At 43.7% G+C, this 22,341-nt stretch overlaps 1 protein-coding gene across 1 annotated transcript in view; it reads right to left on the bottom strand.

Moving 5' to 3' along the window:
* The window catches only part of CLPB (ClpB homolog, mitochondrial AAA ATPase chaperonin), a 147,282-nt gene that overhangs the window by 86,123 nt on the left and 38,818 nt on the right, over positions 1-22,341 (bottom strand). The window contains exon 4 of the mRNA XM_027562995.1: positions 5,082-5,185. Coding sequence (XP_027418796.1) covers positions 5,082-5,185 — 104 coding nt within the window. The remainder of the gene's footprint in view (positions 1-5,081; positions 5,186-22,341) is intronic.

Here is a 22,341-nt window from a genome sequence, read left to right as displayed (position 1 = left end):
CTAGAGAAATACCAAACAGGAGAAGCAGTTCACCAGGAATGGTGAAGGAGGCAGCTGATAGCAAAGCCTCAGCAACAAAGAGGTTTCTTTTCTCTCTAGGCTCTGCCCATTCTGAGCAGGCAGGACAGACACAGAGCACCTCTCTGAGAGAAGAAAACCACGCAACTTCTCCAATACCTTTCAGTCTCCTTGCCTGGATCCTCGTTCCTCCTCCCAACACCTTAAATGCTGGTATCCTGAATGAGGGACTTGTCCTCCTATCCCTTTGCTTTAACCCCTTTCCTCAAGCAGTTTCAGTCACATTCATTATTTTAACTACCAAGCAAATGCTGCCAGATGTCTTTAAACTGCAGACCCACTCATCCAATGGTTCATCCAAAGCAGAAACCAAGGTGACAGGTGCCTCCTTTTCCATCAATTCCCACATTCCATGGAGTACTCAATATCCTCCTTTTTCAAATATCTATTTCTCTCCACTCCCAAATATTTCTTTTAGAAATCCCCAGAAGTGAGAAGTGCATTTTGAGGGAGAGGACCATGGTTTCTCAACCAGTTCTCAAAGGGATCAAAACATTAAGAACCATTGCTAACCTCTCCTCTCCAATTCATTCCCATCCCATAAGAACGGTCCATCTAAACTGCTAATGTAAACTGAGCATTCCTCTACTTGAAATCCTTCAGTGGCCTTTAGAAAACACTATGAGCTCCCTAGAATTGCCTTACAGGGTCCTTCCCACGTAGAACCCTGCCTCCCCCTATGGTCTTACTTCTAGCTGTTCTAAGTACTGTGGCAGATGATTCTACTTGCTATCACTTAGCCCTTATCTCTGCATGTGTTGTTCCTTCTGCCTGGAAAGTCCATCCTGGTTAGCCTGCCTGGCAGTCTCTGACTCAACCTTAAGACTCAATTCAAAGTCACTTACCCTGTGACACTTCCCAGACACCAGTCTGCCCTCAGGAAGAGGGCATCACTACCTATACAAGTGCTACCTATATCCTTTGTACATCCATCTACCTTTGCATTTATCAGTCTGCACTGGGATGCCTGTTCATAGGTCTGTCTTATTACTTGACTGAGAGAGCAGATCATATATATTGAGGGACTAGATCATATATATTCCTTTTAATTTATTCCCAGCATCTGGCAGAGTGCCTGGCACTCAGGAAGTACATGCTCAATTATAAATGAACCAAATTAATAAGCAGTTGTAACTGTAGAATACTTTATGATTCACACATCACATCTCTTCAACTTCATAATAATACTGAAAAAGTAGACAAGGGATATATTACAGGGGTTTAGGGAGGTCTTGCCAAAGTCAAACTGTAACTCAACACTTCCCTTCAGTACTGACCACAGGCTGAGCCCCACAGAAATATCTATTAGAAATTTAGTGAACTAGATGGCACTGACTCTATGCTCCAATACTGAAGAACTTTCCTATGAATTCGCCTGCACACACTCTGGGCAAGGGGCTTGTAACTCTTCTCCTTAACCTCCTCACATATCCCCAGGTCAGGTAGTTTCCCATGAAAAAGTCAATCCAATTAAAAAAAAACCCCAAAAACCAAGACTCTTGTTTTTGTCTACTTCCTCAGTGAAAATGACCCTGAGCTGGGTACAGTGACTTGCATACAGTAGGCAATCAATAAATACTGGTTGAATGGATGAATGAATGAGATATTTCTAAATGGGAAAAGGAAAGAAAAGTATGTTTATCAAGGAGCTAAAGGCTTAGGCTAGTAAGGAGAGGAGAACTCTGAGATGATTATAAAGGACCATCACTCTCCAGGTTCCGAGTCAGAAAGCAGAGCACATGAAGTCCAAGTGCAGAGTACATCCACACTGACACACCAGGGAAATCAGAGGAACTGCCAGAAAACCACAGCCAGCAAAGGCAGCCTGGAATTCAAAATGGAGAAAAAGCTATGAGTTAGATCTTTCAAGCCACAGAGCAGTGAACTTATGAATGATTGTTGATAGTTATTGCTTAAATCTAGAATTTATTTATATTTAATGGTTCTGAAACACTTAGGTGATTACTGGGCACCAGTGTGGGTTTGCTAGGGATAATACAAAACCATGCCAGAATAACCTAACATCTTGCTGGGCAAGGATTCCTATGCAACAAATTAAGACAAATGTTAAACATGTCTTTATTTCAGCAATAAATCTGAGAGAATCTCCTACAATTTTGTGGACAAGATGGGAGAAATGGAGGCTAGAAAAGAAAGAAGTTTGGAGGATTTACAATTCTGACTGTTGAATAATGCTTCTAAATTGTCCTGATCATGAATGAGTTCCAGGGCTCTGTACTTAATAGAGTCCTTATAAACACTGTAATCAAAGACTGGCACATGAAGTGCATGATGGCAGGGACCTTGCTTGTCTTACAGTGCTGAGACCAGTCCCTGCTAGATAGGAAAATAATCAATTAAATTTTTAAAATTACTTTTGAATAAGTAAATGAGTCCATAGAAAGCCTATTCACTAAATTTGCAGATCATATAAATTAAGAGATAGTTAATATTTCAGTCTGCATTTCATGAGAGATATATTAGTCTGTTCCAATATTTCTGTTGCCTACCTACCTAGAATGTAGGCTGGCTAGCACAAGAGTTAAAAAAATTCAAAGGAGGTTGATTAAAAAGGCAAAGAAAGAGAAGGAAGCAAGGGAGGGAGGGAAGGAGGGAGGAAGGATAGGAGAGAGGATGGGAGGGAGCGAGGGAGGAAGGAAAAGAGAAAGGAAGGAGAGAAAAAAGAAAATATCTAAAACAAAGTTGGCAAACTACAGCCTATGGGCCAAATCCAGCCTGCTGCCAACTTTTGTAAATAAAGTTTTATTGGAACACATCCATGTACACTCATTTGTGTATTATGTTCTATGCTACAATGGCCAAGCTAAATAGCCACAACTGAGACCAACTGGCCCACAAAGCTTTAAAATGGTTACTATCTGGCACTTGTCAGAAAAAGTGTGCTGCCACTGATCTAGAATGCTGAACATGAGCATCATCCTGGAAAGCTGAACACCAAGGTGCATGCATGCTCAGCCGCTTCAGTCGTGTCCGACTCTTGTGACTTATGGACTGCAGCCTGCCAGGCTCCTCTGTCCATGGCATTCTCCAGGCAAGAATACTGGAGCAGGTTGCCATGCCCTTCCTTCAGGGGATCTTCCTGACCCAGGGATCGAACTCACGTCTCTTGCAACTCCTGCACTGTAGGTAGATTCTTTATCCACTGAGCCACCTGGGAAGCCCCAGAACATAAAGGTTCAAAACTTGAAATGCAGGGGTGGGGACCGGTGTGACAGCAGAGGCAGGACTAGATGGCTTCACAGTACTGAGATTCTGTGAAATCAAAAATGCTTACTGGGCGGTGTTTGGATCCCAAGAGCAGATAAGAAGGCCCCTGAATAGTTCCTTCCCTTCTACCTGGCCCTGCCCCTCAGCAAATGCTCCTCCTTGCTTTTTGGTAAAAGCACCGGAACAGAAGCTAGAGCTGAGGGTAGCAATGCTGCATCTGAGTGAATGGTAGACAGCCTTTAAGCTGAGTTCCCACACATCAGGCTGCAAATATAGGGCAAGTCTGGCACTCATGAAATTCTCGACTGCAAACAAAATGAATATAAGTCCCCCAGCTCAGTGAGGAATCCAAGGTGGCATAGGTCACAGCCTGCACATAGAACTGTCAGCTCACGAGGAAAGAAAAGACATATGAGCAGATCAGAGTTCAAATAACCATATAAAGGGCTAAGATTTAGAGAACATTCAAAGGAGCAGCAGAGGACAGGTTGCAGAGAAGGCTCTGTGGAGGATCGGGCTACAGCAAGGGAGCTTGACAGAGAAGGAGCAGGTTCAGAGGTGGAGAGGCAGGGGAGGGCAACTTCACATTTCACCTGGGTAGCAATGCTCTGCTGCTTTTGACATTTTTCTCATGCTACTGATATGAGAAACTTTGCTGGGGCAGCAATGACACTTCCGCCCTAGGCTACCACACACCCACGTCAGTCTGGCAGCCTTGCTGACGGTTCTGAGGGCTGAGCATACATACTTCTCCCCTCTGCTGAACCTCCCCTCAGGTCAATGTTCTGACCCTCGAACAGTCAGCAAGGCTGTCTCTCCTGGCATCATTGAAAACTCTAAAGCAGCCTCAGCTTAGCTGTCCTGTTGCGGGAAAGTGAGGGGAATCTCAGGCTCTGTGAGTAAGCCAGGATAATGGGTGGGCGGCGGAGTCAATCTGGACAAGCAAAGCTCAAACGTAAAATATTCATCTCTGTCTGCAAGTCAGATCAACCTGCCCTCTTCTCAATTCCACTTTCGAAAAACTACTCACCAGAGGCAATTCAGACTAACTTGCCCACGTACCTTCCAACAGATGTGACCAAGCCCTGATAAATGTGCACATTGGCTCCTTCCTCTGGAGAAGTCCAAGCAATCACCCACACAATACCCCACCACGGCAATGATGACCACTCCATTTTACAAGCACAGACATCAAGGTACAGAGGAGGTCCACTCTTTTTCCTGGATCACTGAGTAAGTTGAGGGGCCAGTGCTAGAGAGAGGACTATATTCCACATACAGGAGGGGGAGAAAAAATAGTATTCAGGGTAGTGTGGAGGGACTTGTGAGGCTAAGGGAACCAGTAAAGCTGGTTTCTAGTCCTGGGGCAGGGCTAGGGAAGGCTAAGTCCGCAGGAAGTAGAGAAAGAATGAATCCACATTCCACACAGTTGCCTTAATTATCTTACGGAAACCTGGTTCATTGTCCACTCATCTGAGACGCCACAGGTTGAGGCACTTTTGGCAGAATACCAGTTAAAAGGTTTTCCTACTCCTCTCCTCAGTTACGAAATCAGGCCTCTATTTTATTCCTTAAGACGTGAAGTGACATAAATTACAGAGCTAGAGGGGGCTGTGAAGGGGATCTGCCCCAAGCCTTTGGGTTATCCATAAGTCCCCAGAGGATGAGCGACTTGCAGGCTCTCACCTGAGTTGCTGGTAGAACTGGCACGGAGAACGGCTGCTAGAAGCCGCAGGGGGGAGGGCCCGCAGAACAGCACAGTAGTCCACACTTACCTTCTAAAGAATGGATTCCCTGATCCTTGGCGGTCTTGTATACACTGCTAAAATCGTCCCCAAGGTTTGGGTCAGCACCAGCAGCAAGCAGGACCTGCACCACACTGGAAGAAATCAGACAGACATAAGTGTCACAAACAGGAAAGGTCCAGGAAGTAAAGACTGTAATTCTGAGGCATGTTTAGGGACTGGCTCTGCCTCTGTTCACCTGAGTGGTACAGTGGAAAGAACAGGAACTTTACAAGTATCGAACACAAGGGTAGCAAAGTTGGCTCTGATATGTTACTGGCTGAGAGGCTCTGGACAAGTTATCTAACACCTCCCTAAGGCTCAGGATCCACAACTATAAAATATGAAGTGTTTTTATTCAACTACTTATCAAATGCTTACTATGTTCAAGTCACTGTTCTAGGTACTAGGGTCCATGACCTCAGGGAGCTTACAGTCTCTTCAGAGAAGGACAACATTTACCATAACATTCTAGCAAAGTGTGATGGAGGCTATGATGGGAAAAGTACCATGTATGGTAGGAAACCAAGGGAGGGGATCAAGAAAGGCATCCCAGGGAATGTGATATTAAAGACGTGAAATGCTGAATAACCAGATCCAGGTTGGTGAAGTGGGAGGACCCAATGCATTCACAAATCCTGGGAGGCAAAAAAGCACGAAGTTTCATCTGAAGAAAGTGAACCTGGAGCAGAGGGTGTAAGTGGAAGAGAAGTGGGAGATGAGGTAAGCCACTGAAGGGCTGGGGAAGTGACATGGCAACACAAGCTCTTCCTCCCCACTTACATATGTATGCACACACACACACACAGTACAAATCATACTGAAATACTAAGTTGAAAAATGAAAGTCTCTTATAGCCATCTCCTCAATCTAAATTCCAGGAGTAATTACTATTTATAGTTTGGTGTGTTCTCTTCTAAATCTTTGCTATTAGAAGAATCACTCCTATAGCCGTGTGAGAATGGACTGAAGGGAGAAGATGACAGGCAGGAGGCTCCACAGTGAGATCAGATTAGGTGAATTTATAAAGCACCAACCACAGTGCTTGACCCAGGAAGTGCTCTTTATATGTTAGCTTCCCTTGTCTTATGTGATGTTCCTGCTAATAATTCCCCCCACTTTTTTTTCTAACAAAAAAGGTTCATGTTCACTATAAGAAATTTAGAAAATATAGCTAGTCAAAAAAAACTGTTTTAGAATATATAACATCTTTCCAGTTTTTTCCAACATATGCACATTTTTATTTACCAAAAAAAATGGGGTCAAATATAAGTTCTCCCTAAATATATACATACCTCTTCCATTTATTATATATTTGTCTATGACATTGTTTTTAATGACTGCACAGTATTCTACCATAAGGCTTGTCTATACTTCATGGAGAAGGAAATGGCAACCCACTCCAGTGTTCTTGCCTGGAGAATCCCAGGGACAGGGGAGCCTGGTGGGCTGCCATCTATGGGGTCGCACAGAGTCAGACATGACTGAAGCGACTTAGCAGCAGCATACTTCATTTAGCCAATCTCCAACTATAAAATAATTATTTTTAATATTTCTATAACAATTTCCTTTGAATAAATTCCTAAGAAATGAATTTCTAGATCAAACCTATAAACATTTTTAAGGTTTTTGATAAACGTTACTAAATTGCCTTTCAGAAAGAATGTGATTTTTATTTCTACTATCAAAAGAAGAAGGATGAGAGTAACTATTGTGCCTTCCTTTCATCATAATGTGAGTGAGTGACTGAAGGTCACTCAGTCGTGTCTGATTCTTTGCAATAGTCCATGAAATTCTCCAGGCCAGAATGTGGGTAGCTTTTCCCTTCTCCAAGGGATCTTCCCAACCCAGGAATTGAACCCAGGTCTCCACATTGCAGGTGGATTATTTACCAAATGAAGCCACAAGGGGAGCCCAAGAATACTGGAGTGGGTAGCCTATCCATTCTCTAGCAGATCTTCCCGACCCAGGAATCAAACCAGGGCAGCCTGCAATGCAGGCGAATTCTTTACTAACTGAGTTATGAGGGGAGCCCTTTCATCAAATAGGGCATTTTTTTCTTTTTAATAGTGTGTTAATCTGGACACAGAAAATGTGTTAGACAGAAAATGGAATCACATCACTGTTTCAGTTTGCATTTCTTTGATTACTAGTGAAGCTGGACTTTAAAAAAATCTTTAGCAATCAGTTGTGTTTCTTTTTTCATGAATTATAATAATCAATTGTTTTTATTCTCATGAATAATGTCCTTTGCCTATTTTTCTTTTAGTATGTTCATCTTTTGCTCACTGGACTTCAAAACTATTAATGCTTTTGAAGGCATAAATTGCAAGCATTAAAAAAAATTATGCTAGGGAATTTCCTGGTGATCCACTGGTTAGGATTTGGTACTTTCACTACCAGGGTCTGGGTTTAATCCCTGGTCAGAGAACTAAGATCCTACAAGTCATGTGGTGACATGTAGCCAAAAATAAATAAATAAAAATTTAAAAATTACTCTAATTATTGTAACTATTAAAAAGCCAAACTGTAATTTTAGATTCTCTCTGTTGTTAAGTTTTTCAGTATCTGTAGTCAGTAGTGTTGTTGGTTTTCCCTGTATTAACTGGTTTGAATTTCATAACCTTCAACAGGCACAGGACCTGGCCCAATTATCTGCTGAATGGATGAATGAATTTCAGTAACTCCCATGCACACACACACACACACATACACACAGTCCTCATAGATAAGTAACATGGTCAAGTCAGTCTCCTGACTCTAATACCCCTCACCTAAAAAGATTTTAAGAATTATCTTTTATAGGCAATTTATCCAGGCTATGAATTATGATCCTAAAGAGAAATGAGAAGGGTCTCTAAGCAGCTAAAATTCACATCTAAAAGTCAGATATGTAATTCACAGCAGACACTGTCAGGTTTTTAGTTGGAGACTATTTGCCTATCAGTTCAGTTCAGTTGCTCAGTCGTGTCCCACTCTCTGCGACCCCATGGACTGCAGCACACCAGGCTTCCCTGTCCATCACCAACTCCCGGAGCTTACTCAAACTAAAGTTCATCAAGTCGGTGATGCCATCCAACCATCTCATCCTCTGTTGTCCCCTTCTCCTCCTGCCTTCAACCTTTCCTAGCATCAGGGTCTTTTCAAATGAGTCAGTTCTTCCCATCAAGTGGCCAAAGTACTGGAGTTTCAGCTTCAGCATCAGTCCTTCCAATGAATATTCAGGACTGATCTCCTTTAGAATGGACTGGTTGGATCTCCTTGCAGTCCAAGGACTCTCAAGAGTCTTCTCCAACACCACAGTTCAAAAGCGTCAATTCTTCGGTGCTCAGCTTTCTTTACAATCCAACTCTCACATCCATACATGACTACTGGGAAAACCATAGCTTTGACTAGATAGACCTTTGTTGGCAAAGTAATGTCTCTGCATTTTAATTTGCTGTCTAGGTTGGTCATAGCTTTTCTTCCAAGGAGCAACGATCTTTCAATTTTACGGCTGCAGTCACCATCTGCAGTGATTTTGGAGGCCAAGAAAATAATATCTGTCATTGTTTCTATTGTTTCCCAGTCTATTTGACATGAAGTGATGGGACTGGATGCCATGATCTTAGTTTTCTGAATGTTGAGTTTTAAGCCAACTTTTTCACTCTGCTTTTCACTTTCATTAAGAGGCTCTTTAGTTCTTCTTCGCTTTCTGCCATTAGTGTGGTGTTATCTGCATATCTGAGGTTATTGATATTTCTCCCAGCAATCTTGATTCCAGCTTGTGCTTCATCCAGCTCTGCATTTCACATGATATACTCTGCATATAAGTTAAATATGCAGGGTGACAATATACAGCCTTGATGTACTCCTTTCCCGATTTGGAACCAGTCTGCTGTTCCATGTCCAGTTCTAACTGTTGCTTCTTGACCTGAATACAGATTTCTCAGGAGCCAAGTGCGGTAGTCTGGTATTCCCATCTCTTTCAGAATTTTCCAGTTTGTTGTGATCCACACAATTAAAGGCTTTGGTGTAATCAATAAAGCAGAAGCAGATGTTTTTCTGGAACTCTCTTGCTTTTTTGATGATCCAGCGGATGTTGGCAATTTGATCTCTGGTTCCTCTGCCTTTTCTAAATCCAGCTTGAATATCTGGAAGTTCTTAGTTCACATACTGTTGAAGCCTAGCTTGGAGAATTTTGAGCATTACTTTACTAGCGTGTGAGATGACTACAACTGTGTGGCATTCTTTGGCATTGCCTTTCTTTGGGATTGGAATGAAAATTGACCTTTTCCAGTCCTGTGGCCACTGCTGAGTTTTCCATATTTGCTGACATATTGAGTGCAGCACTTTCACAGCATCATCTTTTAGGATTTAAAATAGCTCAACTGGAATTCCATCACCTCTACTAGCTTTGTTCATAGTGATACTTCCTAAGGTCCATTTGACTTTGCATTCCAGGATGTCTGGCTCTAGGTGAGTAATCACACCATCGTGGTTATCTGGGTCATGAAGATCTTTTTTGTATAGTTCTTCTGTGTATTCTTACTACCTCTTCTTAATATTTTCTGCTTCTGTTAGGTCCTTACCATTTCTATCTTTTATTGTAATTTACTTATATAGTTTACAAATAATTTGGAAAGGACTGTCATTAGTCTTCCTGTTTCCCAGAAGATGAAAAGTTAAGAGGGTTCAAAAAGGCTGTTAGAGATGGGCAAACTAACTGCAGGCAGTAAGAAAAATATCTCATGGCAAAGGATGCAGTATGGCACAGTGGTTATAATGTTGGCTTTAAAATCTGAGACCATGGTACAGATGGGCTTCTCTGGGGAAAATGGAGAAGAATCTGCTCGCCAATGCAGGGGACATTGGTTCGATCCCTGGTCTCAGAAGATTCCACATGCCTCGGAGCAACTGAAGCCTGTGTGCCACAACTACGAGCCCACTTGCTGAGATTACTGAGACCAAATTCTACAACTACCAAAGCCTGCGCATCTAGAGCCCGTGCTCCACAATAAGAGAAACCACTGCAAAGAGAAACCTGTGCACAGCAATGCAACGCAATGAAGAGCAGCCCCTGCTCACTGCATCTAGAGAAAGCCCACGCAGAGCAACAAAGACCCAGTGCAACCAAAAATAAATCAATAAATAAATTTAAAAAACTCTGAGTCAATATGAACATCAACATGAATAATGACATTAACGGACTATCACCCATTGCACACTAAGATTCCAAGAGTCCACATAGTCAATGGGTGAGGGGGAAGGGAAAGCTTTATTTTTACTGTAGAATGACAACTAATAAATGTAGAACAAATGATGAAATGAGAAAATCACTCTGTATCATAATTATCAGATATTAAGAATATCTAGCTCATATGACTCTTAGTGCATAAAATGTGCTTTCATAGTATATGACACACAATAAGTGCTCAACAGACATTAGTTATTATAACTGTGTACCTGACCCTATGGTTGGGCTGTAGGCAAGTCAAGAGACTTATGAACTGACACACAAATAGGGAAGATGGTGTGACATTTTATAACAAGTACATTTTATAACATAGTACACTATCACTTACTAACTGTGATCTTGGACAAATTATTACACTTCTGAAACTCTATTTCCTTACTAGAATAATAGGGATTATGATGCCTCCCCCTTGTAAGTTATGAGATAAAAACTCTACAGTGCCTGGCACATCAAAGGAGATTCACAAATATGAGCTCTCTTCTCTGTGTCCATATAATCTTAGTGATAATTACATAGGCTGAAGTGGGCTCCAAATCTATACCCAGCACTTGTGCTGCCATAGCACTGTGTTAAGAAGGCAGCTCTTCTATATTCTACTCAAGTTGGCTTGTTTTAAAATTTAAGTGAGGAGGGTTTGTCGATCTAAACTCAAATGGACATAATTTGGTTAATGCTCAGCTGCTATGTCCAATCACCATTCAATCACAACCCCTCCCAGGGCAGGCTGTCCCTCTAGGCATTTAGTGTCACTAACTGTGCTACCTGGGCCTCTCCAGGTTCCTGAGTATTGATTCCATCTGTCCAATTTGCAGGCTGCAAGACGTGTCCAAGCAACCAAGTATGCTACCCTTGGCCCCAGGGGGCAGACAGTGGTCTGGCAGGATGGGGAGAGAAAAGTGATGAGGCTAGGCCCTGGGGCTGCTAACCCAATCAAAAGGAATGGGCAATTCACTTCACAAACTTGGAGGACAAGGAGGGTAAGCATCCAAGCGAGTGACTCATTCTGCAACCTTGGAGAAGATTCCTTTCACTTTTCATAAATGCAAAAGGCAGCAGCCCCACGGTGGGGTAGAGCTAGGACTAAAAGAACCATGGCTGTTCTGTGGTCCAGAGTGGCACCAAACAACTTATCAGACAGCAATAAGCTTTTTGTCCAGGAGCCATCTCATACTTGAAAAGCATTTGACCCAGAGTTCCATGGGGATCAGGTCTTTTTTGGAGAAGTCAGTCCAGATCAGCCTAAAGGACTACATGACTATAGTTAGCTTTGAAGACAAAAAAGAACTTTGTGGACCTGTGATATGCAGCAGGGCAGAAATAGGGTAAGAGGCCAGCCGGGTAAGAGAAACCTAGGGCAAGGCTGGTGAGAACAGGTTTAGCAGCATGTCAGGCCCAGGGAGTGCCAAGAAGTTCATAGTCAAAACAGAGCCAAGGGCCAGAGACCAGGCAGCAGAGATGTGAGGCAGAGAGCCAAAAGCCAGGTCATATGTTAAGGACTAGAGACAGAGGGAAACAGCAGACACAAAACAAGTCAACAACCAGAAACCAAGAAACACACTAGTATGAGGCCAAGGGAAGGCAAAAGAAGCAGACACCAGGAGCAGCAATGAGGAGACTTCGGAAATGAAGAGATTTCTGTCTCTGACGTTGTTTTTGCTGAAGCCAAAACAAACCCCCAATTCAGAAATGTATCTGGGAGAAGGTGACATGTAAGGGATGGTGAGTTGGCCCACCTGCCTGACAAGGGGATTACCGGATCTGATGGTACAAAGGCAGGCAGGCACTGCTATTCAAGGTGATCCACAAAAGGATAACTGCAGCCGACTCTGTTCTGGCGCCGGCATGATGGTTGTCACTCGTGAGGTTTCGGTTTAGGTATCACTACCTTAAACGTCAACAGCTGGTGCCAAATCGGCAGTACCTAGTTCGGGCTAGGTCTTCATGCTTTTAATAGCTGGATTAAAGGGGGCAGGGTACACCATTCCACTCACTCATGTTTTTCTGTAACACACTCAAAGGAACTATGCTGACTACTCCACAGGTTCTCACTGGGCAAAGGCTTACAAACATCAGCAATTCTCCCAGCCAGCTCAGAACTTGGCCTCTGGTAGTCTGTGGAAAGACATGCCTACCAATGTCAGTATCAACTTCAAAGGCTAGAGATAATCTCCAGATACCCTACTTCCAATACTAACCCGGAAAGTCAGAGAATGTATGCAGCCCAAGAGGATGGAGGTTTAGAGTTGGCCTTTAGTGACTTGGCTCTGGTAGCAGTACATGCCTTCCTGTGTGTCCATCACAATCTATTCTGGTCTTATCTGTGCCCAAGTGAGCTGACTTACCAAAAAGACTGAGCTGTGTGAATACTGAAGGTGAAGATTGTGAGGGATAGTATCCAGCTGACAGGCTGGGAGAGGAAGAGCAACAGGACTGAGCTAGCCAGGCTGGGGGGCTGGCGGGTACTGCAGGCCTGGAAATCTGACTAGTCAGAAATGGTCAGGTATTGAAGACTGGCCTCAGGTAGGGAGGAAAACGCAGGTCCAGAACCCAAGACCTGGGTAAGAGTTATACAAGTGAGTAGGAGTAGTGAGCTCTGAGTCTAGGCTGAGAGCTGTTTTCTTTCTACTTTCTCTTACTGCCTGCTGGTATAAGTATTCAATTTCTCAAGGGTACAGTAGAGCTAAGTAGGAAGAAGACAGCGGTCTAATAATAAGAGCTAGCATCTGTATATACTTCCTACCCACCAGGCACTATTTTAAATATTAATACTTTATATATACTAACATTTAATCCTCACAACAACGCTATGAGGGAGGTTAAACAGAAACCAAGGGGTAAGTAACCTGCCCAAGGTCACTCAGTTGTAAGCTGCACAGGTAGGATTCAAACCAGGGCAGTCTGGCTACCAAGTCCATGTTCTTATCATTCAGCTATATTGCCTCTTACTTCCCTTTATGGATTCCCAGGTAGCTAACAGTCTGGAGGACTTGCCTCAATTCAAGTTTTAGCAACAAGGCAAGGATCAGGAAGTCCCACAGAAAAATGAGGCAAAAACACCCAGAAGAGGAAACAAACAAGATGATTAAGTATATGAAGAAATTCTCAAGCTCATTTGTGATTAGAGAAATGAAAAATTTTTTTAAATAAGCTAGCACTTTATTGGGAATTTGGGGTTGATATGCATACACTGCTGTATTTAAAACAGATAACCAACAAGGACTTGCTTTAAAAATAATTTAAAAATGAGATAGCACTTTAAATTCAACATACTGACAAAAGTGAGAAAGCTGAAAAATACCCAGTGTTGGTGAAGGCATGAGGATCTTGGATTCTTCAGGCACTGCCTGGGGACAGACTGATGCAGCCATTCCAGATGTCATCTTGTAATATTTGTCACACTCAAGTACCTGACCCAATAACCCAGCACTTTGCTCCTGAGTATATGTATCTCAGAGAAATTCTTACACAGGTCCAAACATGGGAGATGTCCCCACACCTTTTGTGGCAGTGGGGAGTTGCAGGCACTCAAGTGTCCATCACTGAGGAAACGAGTGAGTTAAATGTGGTCTATAAAACATGATGCAGCAGTTAGAAGCAACAGGCTGGACACAAGAATAGATGATTTTTATTTTATTTATTATTTTTTTTTTTACATGTTTTAATAATTTTTATTGGGAAACATGCTATAATAAAACTAGAAACATGTATTTTTCATACAATACAAATGAAATTATTCTTCTTATAGTTAAATTAGGAACAATTGCCTATTTCAACAAATATAAAGAAATTGAAAAAAAATCTGTTTAGTCAGAGCCATTTCTGCACACAAACAAATGGAAAGAATCACTAGTAGCACTTACTAAATCTGTAGTTCATGAGCCACAGGCTCTAAAAATTTCTTTCTGATAGAGACAACAAAAACTCTTAAGCATGTATCCAAGGATTGTAATTCAATCTCTGCTGCTGCTGCTGCTGCTAAGTCGCTTCAGTCGTGTCCGACTCTGTGCGACCCCATAGACAGCAGCCCACCAGGCTCCGCCATCCCTGGGATTCTCCAGGCAAGAACACTGGAATGGGCTGCCATTTCCTTCTCCAATGCAGGAAGGTGAAAAGTGAAAGTGAAGGTGCTCAGTCGTGTCCGACTCTTAGCGACCCCATGGACTGCAGCCTACCAGGCTCCTCCATCCATGGATTTTCCAGGCAAGAGTACTGGAGTGGGGTGCCATTGCCTTCTCCATAGATGATTTTTAAAAAAGAGTTGAGGGGTTTCCCTGGTGGCTCAGTGGTAGGTAAAAAGAATGTCTGCCAGTGCAGAAGACATGGGTTTGATCCCTGATCTGGGAAGATCCCACATGACACAGAGCAACTAAAGCCCGTGCACCACAACTACTGAGCCTGTGCTCTGGAGCCCATGAGCTGAAACCATTGAAATCTGGGTGCCTTAGAGCCTGTACTCCACAAGAAAAGAAGCCACTGCAATGAGGAGCTAAGACACCATAACTAGAGAAAAGCCTGTGCAGCAGTGAAGACCCAGCACAGCCAAAAATAAATAAAATTACTAAAAAAACTTAAAAGGGTCGGATTTCCTGCCCTCATTTCTTCTAAAAGTTTATTCCTTCAGGGAGTCTCTCAACTGCCGAACTTCTAATTCCTATGTTGATCTAGTGATCTTGGGGGCTGAAAAATTAAGGGCCCAGTGAAATCAATGAAGTCCCTGAAGTACACCAAAGATCATCAAATATATCCCTCCTGCTAGGAGTCCCCCCCACCGCCCCACTTTCCGTTCTACTGGTTAGTGCTCACTCACCTTCAGGGCTCCTCAGTGACATAGTCATAACTCAACTGAGGCCTCTCTGACTCTCAGCCCAGGTGCACGCCCTTCCTGCTTGCACAGAACCCAATTCTCACTCAAGTGGAAGGTGCCGCTCACCATATCATATCGTGATTGCCTGTCTATTTTTATTTACCTTTCCCAGTAGACCACAGGGCAAGGGCCATGTCTCAACCTTTCCTAGCTTCTTGCCCAATGCCTATATCACAATAAGTGGTCAACAGATGCTTTCTGAATGACTGTATGAATAAATGAAATAATTCATTTGGTGAGAAACAAGGGAGAAAGGTGGAAGGCAACTGTCTTAGCCCTTCCCAGCCTTCTCCCACCTGAGGGTCCAAACTGGGTTGCAGGCAGCTTAGCTGTGGAAAACGTCCCCATCTTCCTCTCCTGAGCACCAGACCCTTCCCGACTTACACCAGGCAGTTCCCAAACAAAGATGAGGAAATGAACTGGAGGGTGGTCTCTAAGTTGCAGCTCCTGAGACTCACAGAAGTCCCTGTGGAGCAAAAGCCCCCACGAGGCATGTTTTAATTAGCTGATTAGGCTGTAATTAGATTAGAGGTGGACACACCCTTAGGAAGTTGGCTCATATGGACCTAGATGAGCTCCCATTTTCAAGACTTTTCACAAAGCTTGAGAGGGCAGTTGCATTGATTGGCTTTCTGCTCTCAGTGGCCGGAGGGGCTTTGGGTCATCACACTGTTTAGGAAAGAGGGAGGAAACCTGTGGTGTGAGCTCAGACCTAGGCTGGGCCAGGCACGTGTCAGAGACGGCTGGTGAGCAGCTGGAGCTGGTGAAGCAAGAAGGGCAGTGATCCCAGCTCCAGGTCGGCCCCACACAATGTGGAGCTTCTGGAGAGGCTCCTCTGACTCCCCCTCCCCTTTACCCCCCACATCCAAGCACAGGGTCACTGTGTCCCAAGGAGAAGACAAAGAGTTGACCTATTCTCAACTCAGCGCACACCTCAGTGAGGGGAGGAAGCAAAGAGGTCACAGTTCAGGAGGTTTGCTGGAAGTCAAATGAGCTGTGGCTCATTCAGTCTACTGGCCAGTCTATGGGAGGTCAGGAAAGCAGGGTGGCCGACCAAAGGCACGTGTTGAATCTAGAGATCCTGTGGTGGGGGGCCATGAGCTTGGGGCAGGGGCGGGTAGTGGGGAAATAGGAGGGCGGTTTTCTTTTCTTCTTTTTTGGGAGGATGGGGTGCAGTCTTCTTTTTAAAGCCAGCTTCCTTGGGAAACAAACTAAAGATTAGGTAGGAAGCTAGGTACCTGTATAGAAAATGTGTCCCAGTTTTCTTGAATGAGGATGATATTTTATTTACTTCCCTTGAAAGGCAAAGATCAATAATCATAATAAAACAGCCATAGAGGGTTGAGCACTTTACATTTACTTTTACATTTACTATTCCAGATCATTATAACCACTCGCAATGAGGTACCAGTCAATTTTATAAATGAATAAACTGAGGCTCAGCAAGATAACATGAGCTGTCCAAGTGTACATGTTTAATAAACACAGGAACCAAGATTCAAATTCATTACTATCTGGTGCACATTCCCCTAAACAACACTGGTTCTCACCCACCTGACCATCCATTAGTCTGTCCTAACATCCCATAGTTGCTGGGCCCTCACTATGCACCAGGGACAGTGATATTTTCAGACAGTCGTAAAGCTAGCTGGGTTAATAAGAGGGAATCTGATTTAGATAGACAAGGGTCAAAAATCAATAGTGGGCCCAGACAAGGTTAGATAATTTGGGCAAAGCTCAAGGAAGGCATGACATGTTAAGTGGGCCACCAAACCAAGATTATCCATTACAGGGTTTCCAGGACAATTGCAATTTCACACTCTTCACCTAGTTCCAAACACAGGTCCATACCTTTCAATCTGTGGTTCATAATACTCAGTCGCCAAACCAATGGGCCAGAGTGGTCAGGCCCTGGTTATTAGGGATTCTTTCCACAGTATGGGCTAGACCAGGCTCTCCATAGGCAAATCATCCATAAGAGCATGTTGGGGCTCCTACACTTACTATGCACTAGGCTGTCTTAAGTGCATTTTAATCTTTGCAACCACATGATGCTGAGGCAGGTGCCATTATTGTTCCTACTTTGCCGATGAGGAAACAGTTGGTAAGAGGTAGAGCTAGATTTTAAACTCAGGTCCTTTTTCCGGAGCCCTTGGCCCTCACTACTCTGTCACACACATCTAGACTGTGCTCCCTAAAGTAAGGACTGTGCCTGGCCATCTGTTCCTTTGCACACAGGGCAGAGTACAAGCCAGTAAATATTTATCAATTCACTTCTGAGGCCTTAACACTGCACTGCTGGTGCACACACTGAGGCTGCAGTCAGCTCCTGGGCTTTACTTGCCAGAACTGCTAAATTGGGTTGCCCTGGGTGTTACCATTGGTTTTGGTTTTAACTGCAGACTGAAACACTCATCCCCCCTATTAATTTTTATCACCACAGATTTAACCATTGCTCTCTCCCATTGAGTTCTTTTTTCACATTCCCAATTCTTTCACACAACATATCAGCTTTATTTAATTTGCCAATTTGTTTGTCATTTATAACTGGTCTCATTAGAATCAGTGATATGACTAGTGAATAGGACAGAACCCTGTGGTTCATAAGCACAGTCTGCTTTCTAGCCTGATATCCATTCATATATGAACAATGAACCAGATCACTCACCATTCATTAGTTTTGGCTAAACTATTTGCTACATCATATTTTATTCACGCAGATAGCATGAGAGACAGACAAAACCTTGCTGCATCCCAGGCACACTCACCGTATTTACTGATATTTACTGTGTATCCCCGAGCCACCAGCCTGGCAGCCCTAATGAGCACAGTTCATGGCACAGAGTGGGTCTGAGGTCTTTAGAGAGGAGGTGCAGGAGCGCACCACATCACAGTCCCTAGAAATGGAACACTCCTCCCCAGGCTGCTGAAGGGGATGAACACGGGGTGCTCTTTTTGTCCCAACCGATCCTCTCTGTGAAGACAGCCCTGAACACAGAACCCCAGGATGGGATACAGCGGAGGAAAAGTGGGTGGGTACCCTGAGACTGTCAGGTTAGGCAAATGAGCTGGCATCGCTTTCCCAGGAGCAGTGCCTGGGTGGCCTGAGGTCAAGGCATGCGTCTGCCAAACTAGAAACGGGTGCATGCTGGAATTGGAATATCATTACTATGAAACAGGATTATCTTGGGCAATGATTCTAAATGGGATTAGAAATGACTCTTTGTTACTCAGAGATAATCAGCCACAGCAGCAGTGGTGGGAGAGACATCAAGCACGGCACACTTTTCTTGGGGCATAGTGCTGGCATTCTGGGCACCTGGCCAGCACCCTCAGCCACCTTTCCTTGCTGGGAAATACTGGGAACTGTTCTTCACCAGGCAGGTGGCCACCTGGGACAATAGCCAGCTTCACGTCAAAATGCTCTGGTCTGGGGTCCCATGTTCTAGGCATGGCTTCTGAGATGAAAAGGAGTAGAAAAAGGATTTCCAAAGCCCTACTGCTTCTGCATCACACAAAAGAGATACTGGTGAGAGGCAAGTAATAGCGCCACCTCCCTCAAAGACAGGTCTACTTGCAGGAAATTTACTAACTTCATGAGGTCACCCACAATCAGCTGCAGCAGAGTTAGTCATAATAATAATTAAGACACTACCACTACTACTACACTGCTGCTGCTGCTGCTAAGTCGCTTCAGTCGTGTCCGACTCTGTGCGACCCCATAGACGGCAGCCCACCAGGCTCCCCCGTCCCTGGGATTCTCCAGGCAAGAACACTGGAGTGGGTTGCCATTTCCTTCTCCAATGCATGAAAGTGAAAAGTCAAAGTGAAGTCGCTCAGTCATGTCTGACTCTTAGCAACCCCATGGGCTGTAGCATACCAGGCTCCTCTGTCCATGGGATTTTCCTGGCAAGAGTACTGGAGTGGGTTGCCATTGCCTTCTACTATTAACTAAAGTAGCAAACTCTTCTCCAGTGCTTATTATGTGGCAGGCATCATTCTAAACACTTTTACATATATTTATAAACTTAAAGTAGCTCACCTTGTTATCTCTGTATCACGGTTGAGGAAACAATCACAGGTAAGTGAAAGAATTTGTCAAGATCAATAGGAGGAAGAGCCTGGATGTGAACCCCAATCTTTCAGCTCTCGAGCTCACAACTCCATCACATGCTGGATGGACAGTCTCAGCCTGAGAGGACAGTGGCCTGTGCTGGATAAGGCTTTCCTGTAAGCTCACTGGTCTCCAGATCCTGCCAGTGCCTCCTATCAACTCTGGTACATCTCTACTTTCTTACCTTTAGGAGCCTATCCTCACAATGGTCCTTATTCCAAAAATGCTGTCTTTCTACTCTCCACCTCTACCCATCAAAATCCTGTCCATCTTTCAAGGCCCACCTCATGTGAAAGGGCCTCCTTTCATGATCGCCCCCTCCCCAGCACTCTAGGCTGGTCTTCTCTGGGGTACTGACCATACTTTGCCTCATTCTACAGTTATAGGGGGCTTGTTTTATTTCTTCTCTGAGGACAAGGAGAGTAGTTTGTTGGTATTTAAATTTCTCAAAATCATCCAGCACATAGTGGGTCATCAAGAAACCTTGCCTGAGTTGACTTGACACCTGGTCCTGACATGGCTTTGATCCTGAATCTTCCCTAGGCAGTGCAGTCTAGTGGACAGAAAAAGGGTTTGGGGTTCGGAGGGACCTGGCTTCAAATCCTGGCTCCCCCTTTCACCAGTGGACAAGCTTGAGCACCTCTGAACTTCATTTTCTCTATATGTAAAACAGGGATAATAATCCATCCCTTTTAGGGTTGCAGTGAGGATCACAGCCAATACTGGAAGTATTTGACATGGGCCTGGCACACAGAAGACACCACAACCATCATCATCACTATGGTCAGGAGATGAGACAGCACAAAGCCAGCCTCTTTAGGCCAAAGGAAGCACCGTTGTGCAGCAAGCAGCCAGGCTGAGAACAGGCTAGGGATCTTGGGAAGAGGCTGGAAGCCTCCAAGACAGGCTAGACCTCCACGCTGTCAGGCCTCCTAAGGACCTAAGCTGAAGCATGGGTCCAAAGTGCTCTACCTGCTCAGCCTCTGGCCAGCCAGCAAAGAAGAGCTTCCCAAGGAGGCTGCCCTGGTCCAGCTGCAAGAGCAGCATCAGTTCTATGCTCAGAGAACACCTGCAGAGTTGTCAGCCACACAGAGAGGGCTATAAAACCTCTCTTGAGGGTCAGCAATCTGGCTTGTGCTGCTGGGTTCTTAAAGATAGGGTATAATGTCCCCCTCCCTTTAGTAAGATGGAGGGAAAATAAGCCAATGCTAAAAATAAGTGACTGCTATGAGAGGGAATTAAATGGTCTTTGGCCAAGGATGGCGGCATTTTAAAATTAACAAAGCCCAGGTACCACATCCAGGAAGGCCTTGGCAAATGCGTGTTATCCACTCATTAGCTCAGCTCCTCAGGGACCCCAGCCAAGTAGGGAAGGCAGTGCCGGGAAGCGGTCCTTCCGATGCTGATGAAATGCACTCCGGGAGAAAAAGCAGGAGGGAGGGAGACTCTTGTGGGGAATTTCAAACAGTTCTGCTGGAGCTTCCTTCTCTGTTTGGTGGACTCACCTTCTCTGAGGCAGGGGCTTTCAAAGCAACCAGCAAGCCCAAGCGGGCTCAAATCTCAATCGCCCCACCACTGCCCCACCCTTTCAGGATCCCTGGTTCCTGAAGCACCCCAATGGCCATACTATTTAGGCGGTCCTCCCTGGACAGCAGTCGAGGAACAAAGAACCCAAGAATAATATGGGATGAGGCAAGTTCCCAGTCCTGAGCCCTGCTCTTTCTCCTTGCTATGAAGAAGAACCCTATGACACTTTGTGAGCCTGCCGTATACCACTCACAAAGTGAACTGATCACTATTCATTGGTCATGTGACTCCATAAGTCTTTACTCTTCACAATTAGAACATACAGTATTGCAATGTAAGATACCACCAGCAATAAGGATTCAAAACATTCTAGGTGACCACAAACAGTATGGATTTTTTTCATTTTAACACTACAATCATGAATTCTCAGTACACCAAAGGTCACAATTAACAGTGAAAATATAGAGAAAGATGGTGGCATTTGAAAAACTTTTTTAATGTCAGCTTATTGAAGCATCTTTTACGCATAGTAAAATGCATCCTTTTAAGATGTACAATTTGATGAGTTGTATGGCCACCACCAGAATTAAGAATTAACACTCTAAAGTATTTCTGTCACCCGAAAAGTTCCTTTGTGTCCTTCCCTAAACTCCTAAATGCTACCAGCCACTAACTTGAGTTCTGTCCCTATAATATTGCCTCTTCCAGACTGTCACGTAAATGGAATTATACAGAAGGTAGCTTTTATTGTCTGGCTTTAACTTAGCATAAGACTTTCAAGATTTGACCATGTTGTTACCTGTACAAGAAGTTAGTCTTTTTTTCCCCCCCAGTGCTGAGAGGTCCACTGTATGGATGTACTATAATTTGTCCTTTCATCAGATTATGGACATTTGGGTGATTTTGAGTTTTTGGTGATTATGAATAAAGCTACTATAAATATTTGCATACAGGTCTCTTGGTAAGATATATGTTTTTATTTTTCATGGACAAATACCTAGGAGTTGGTATTGCTGGGCTGTATGATAAATGTACATTTTACCTTTACAAGAAATTGCTAAAATATTTTCCAAAGAGGCTACTTCATTACACATTCACATCAGCAGTTATGACAATTGTTCTGCATCACTGTCATCACTTGGTACTGTCAGTTTTTAAAAATTTTGGTCATTGGAATAGGTGTTTGGTCAAATGGAATAGCATTTCACTATGATTTTAACTTGCATTTCCCTAAATGCTGAGTATTTTTCACGTACTTATTTCCCATCGATCTCTTCTGTGGTAAAGTATCTGCTCAAGTCTTTTGCCTATTTTTTAAAAACTGGGCTATCTTTTTACTACTGTTGTGTCCAAGAGTTCTTCATACTTTCTGGATAATTTTGTCATCAGACGTGTTTTCACAGCTTCTTTTTTGAGGAATCAGAAATCGTACCATTTCAATTCCAAACCACTATCCCCTGAACATACATGTTGATCAAGAAAACAGAAAAGACAAACTTTGAGTTTACAA

Source organism: Bos indicus x Bos taurus, chromosome 15 (genome assembly GCF_003369695.1).
Source record: "Bos indicus x Bos taurus breed Angus x Brahman F1 hybrid chromosome 15, Bos_hybrid_MaternalHap_v2.0, whole genome shotgun sequence".
NCBI classification, from domain to species: domain Eukaryota; kingdom Metazoa; phylum Chordata; class Mammalia; order Artiodactyla; family Bovidae; genus Bos; species Bos indicus x Bos taurus.
Note: the sequence above shows the minus strand (reverse complement) of the source record. Positions and strands in the feature narration are given on the sequence as shown.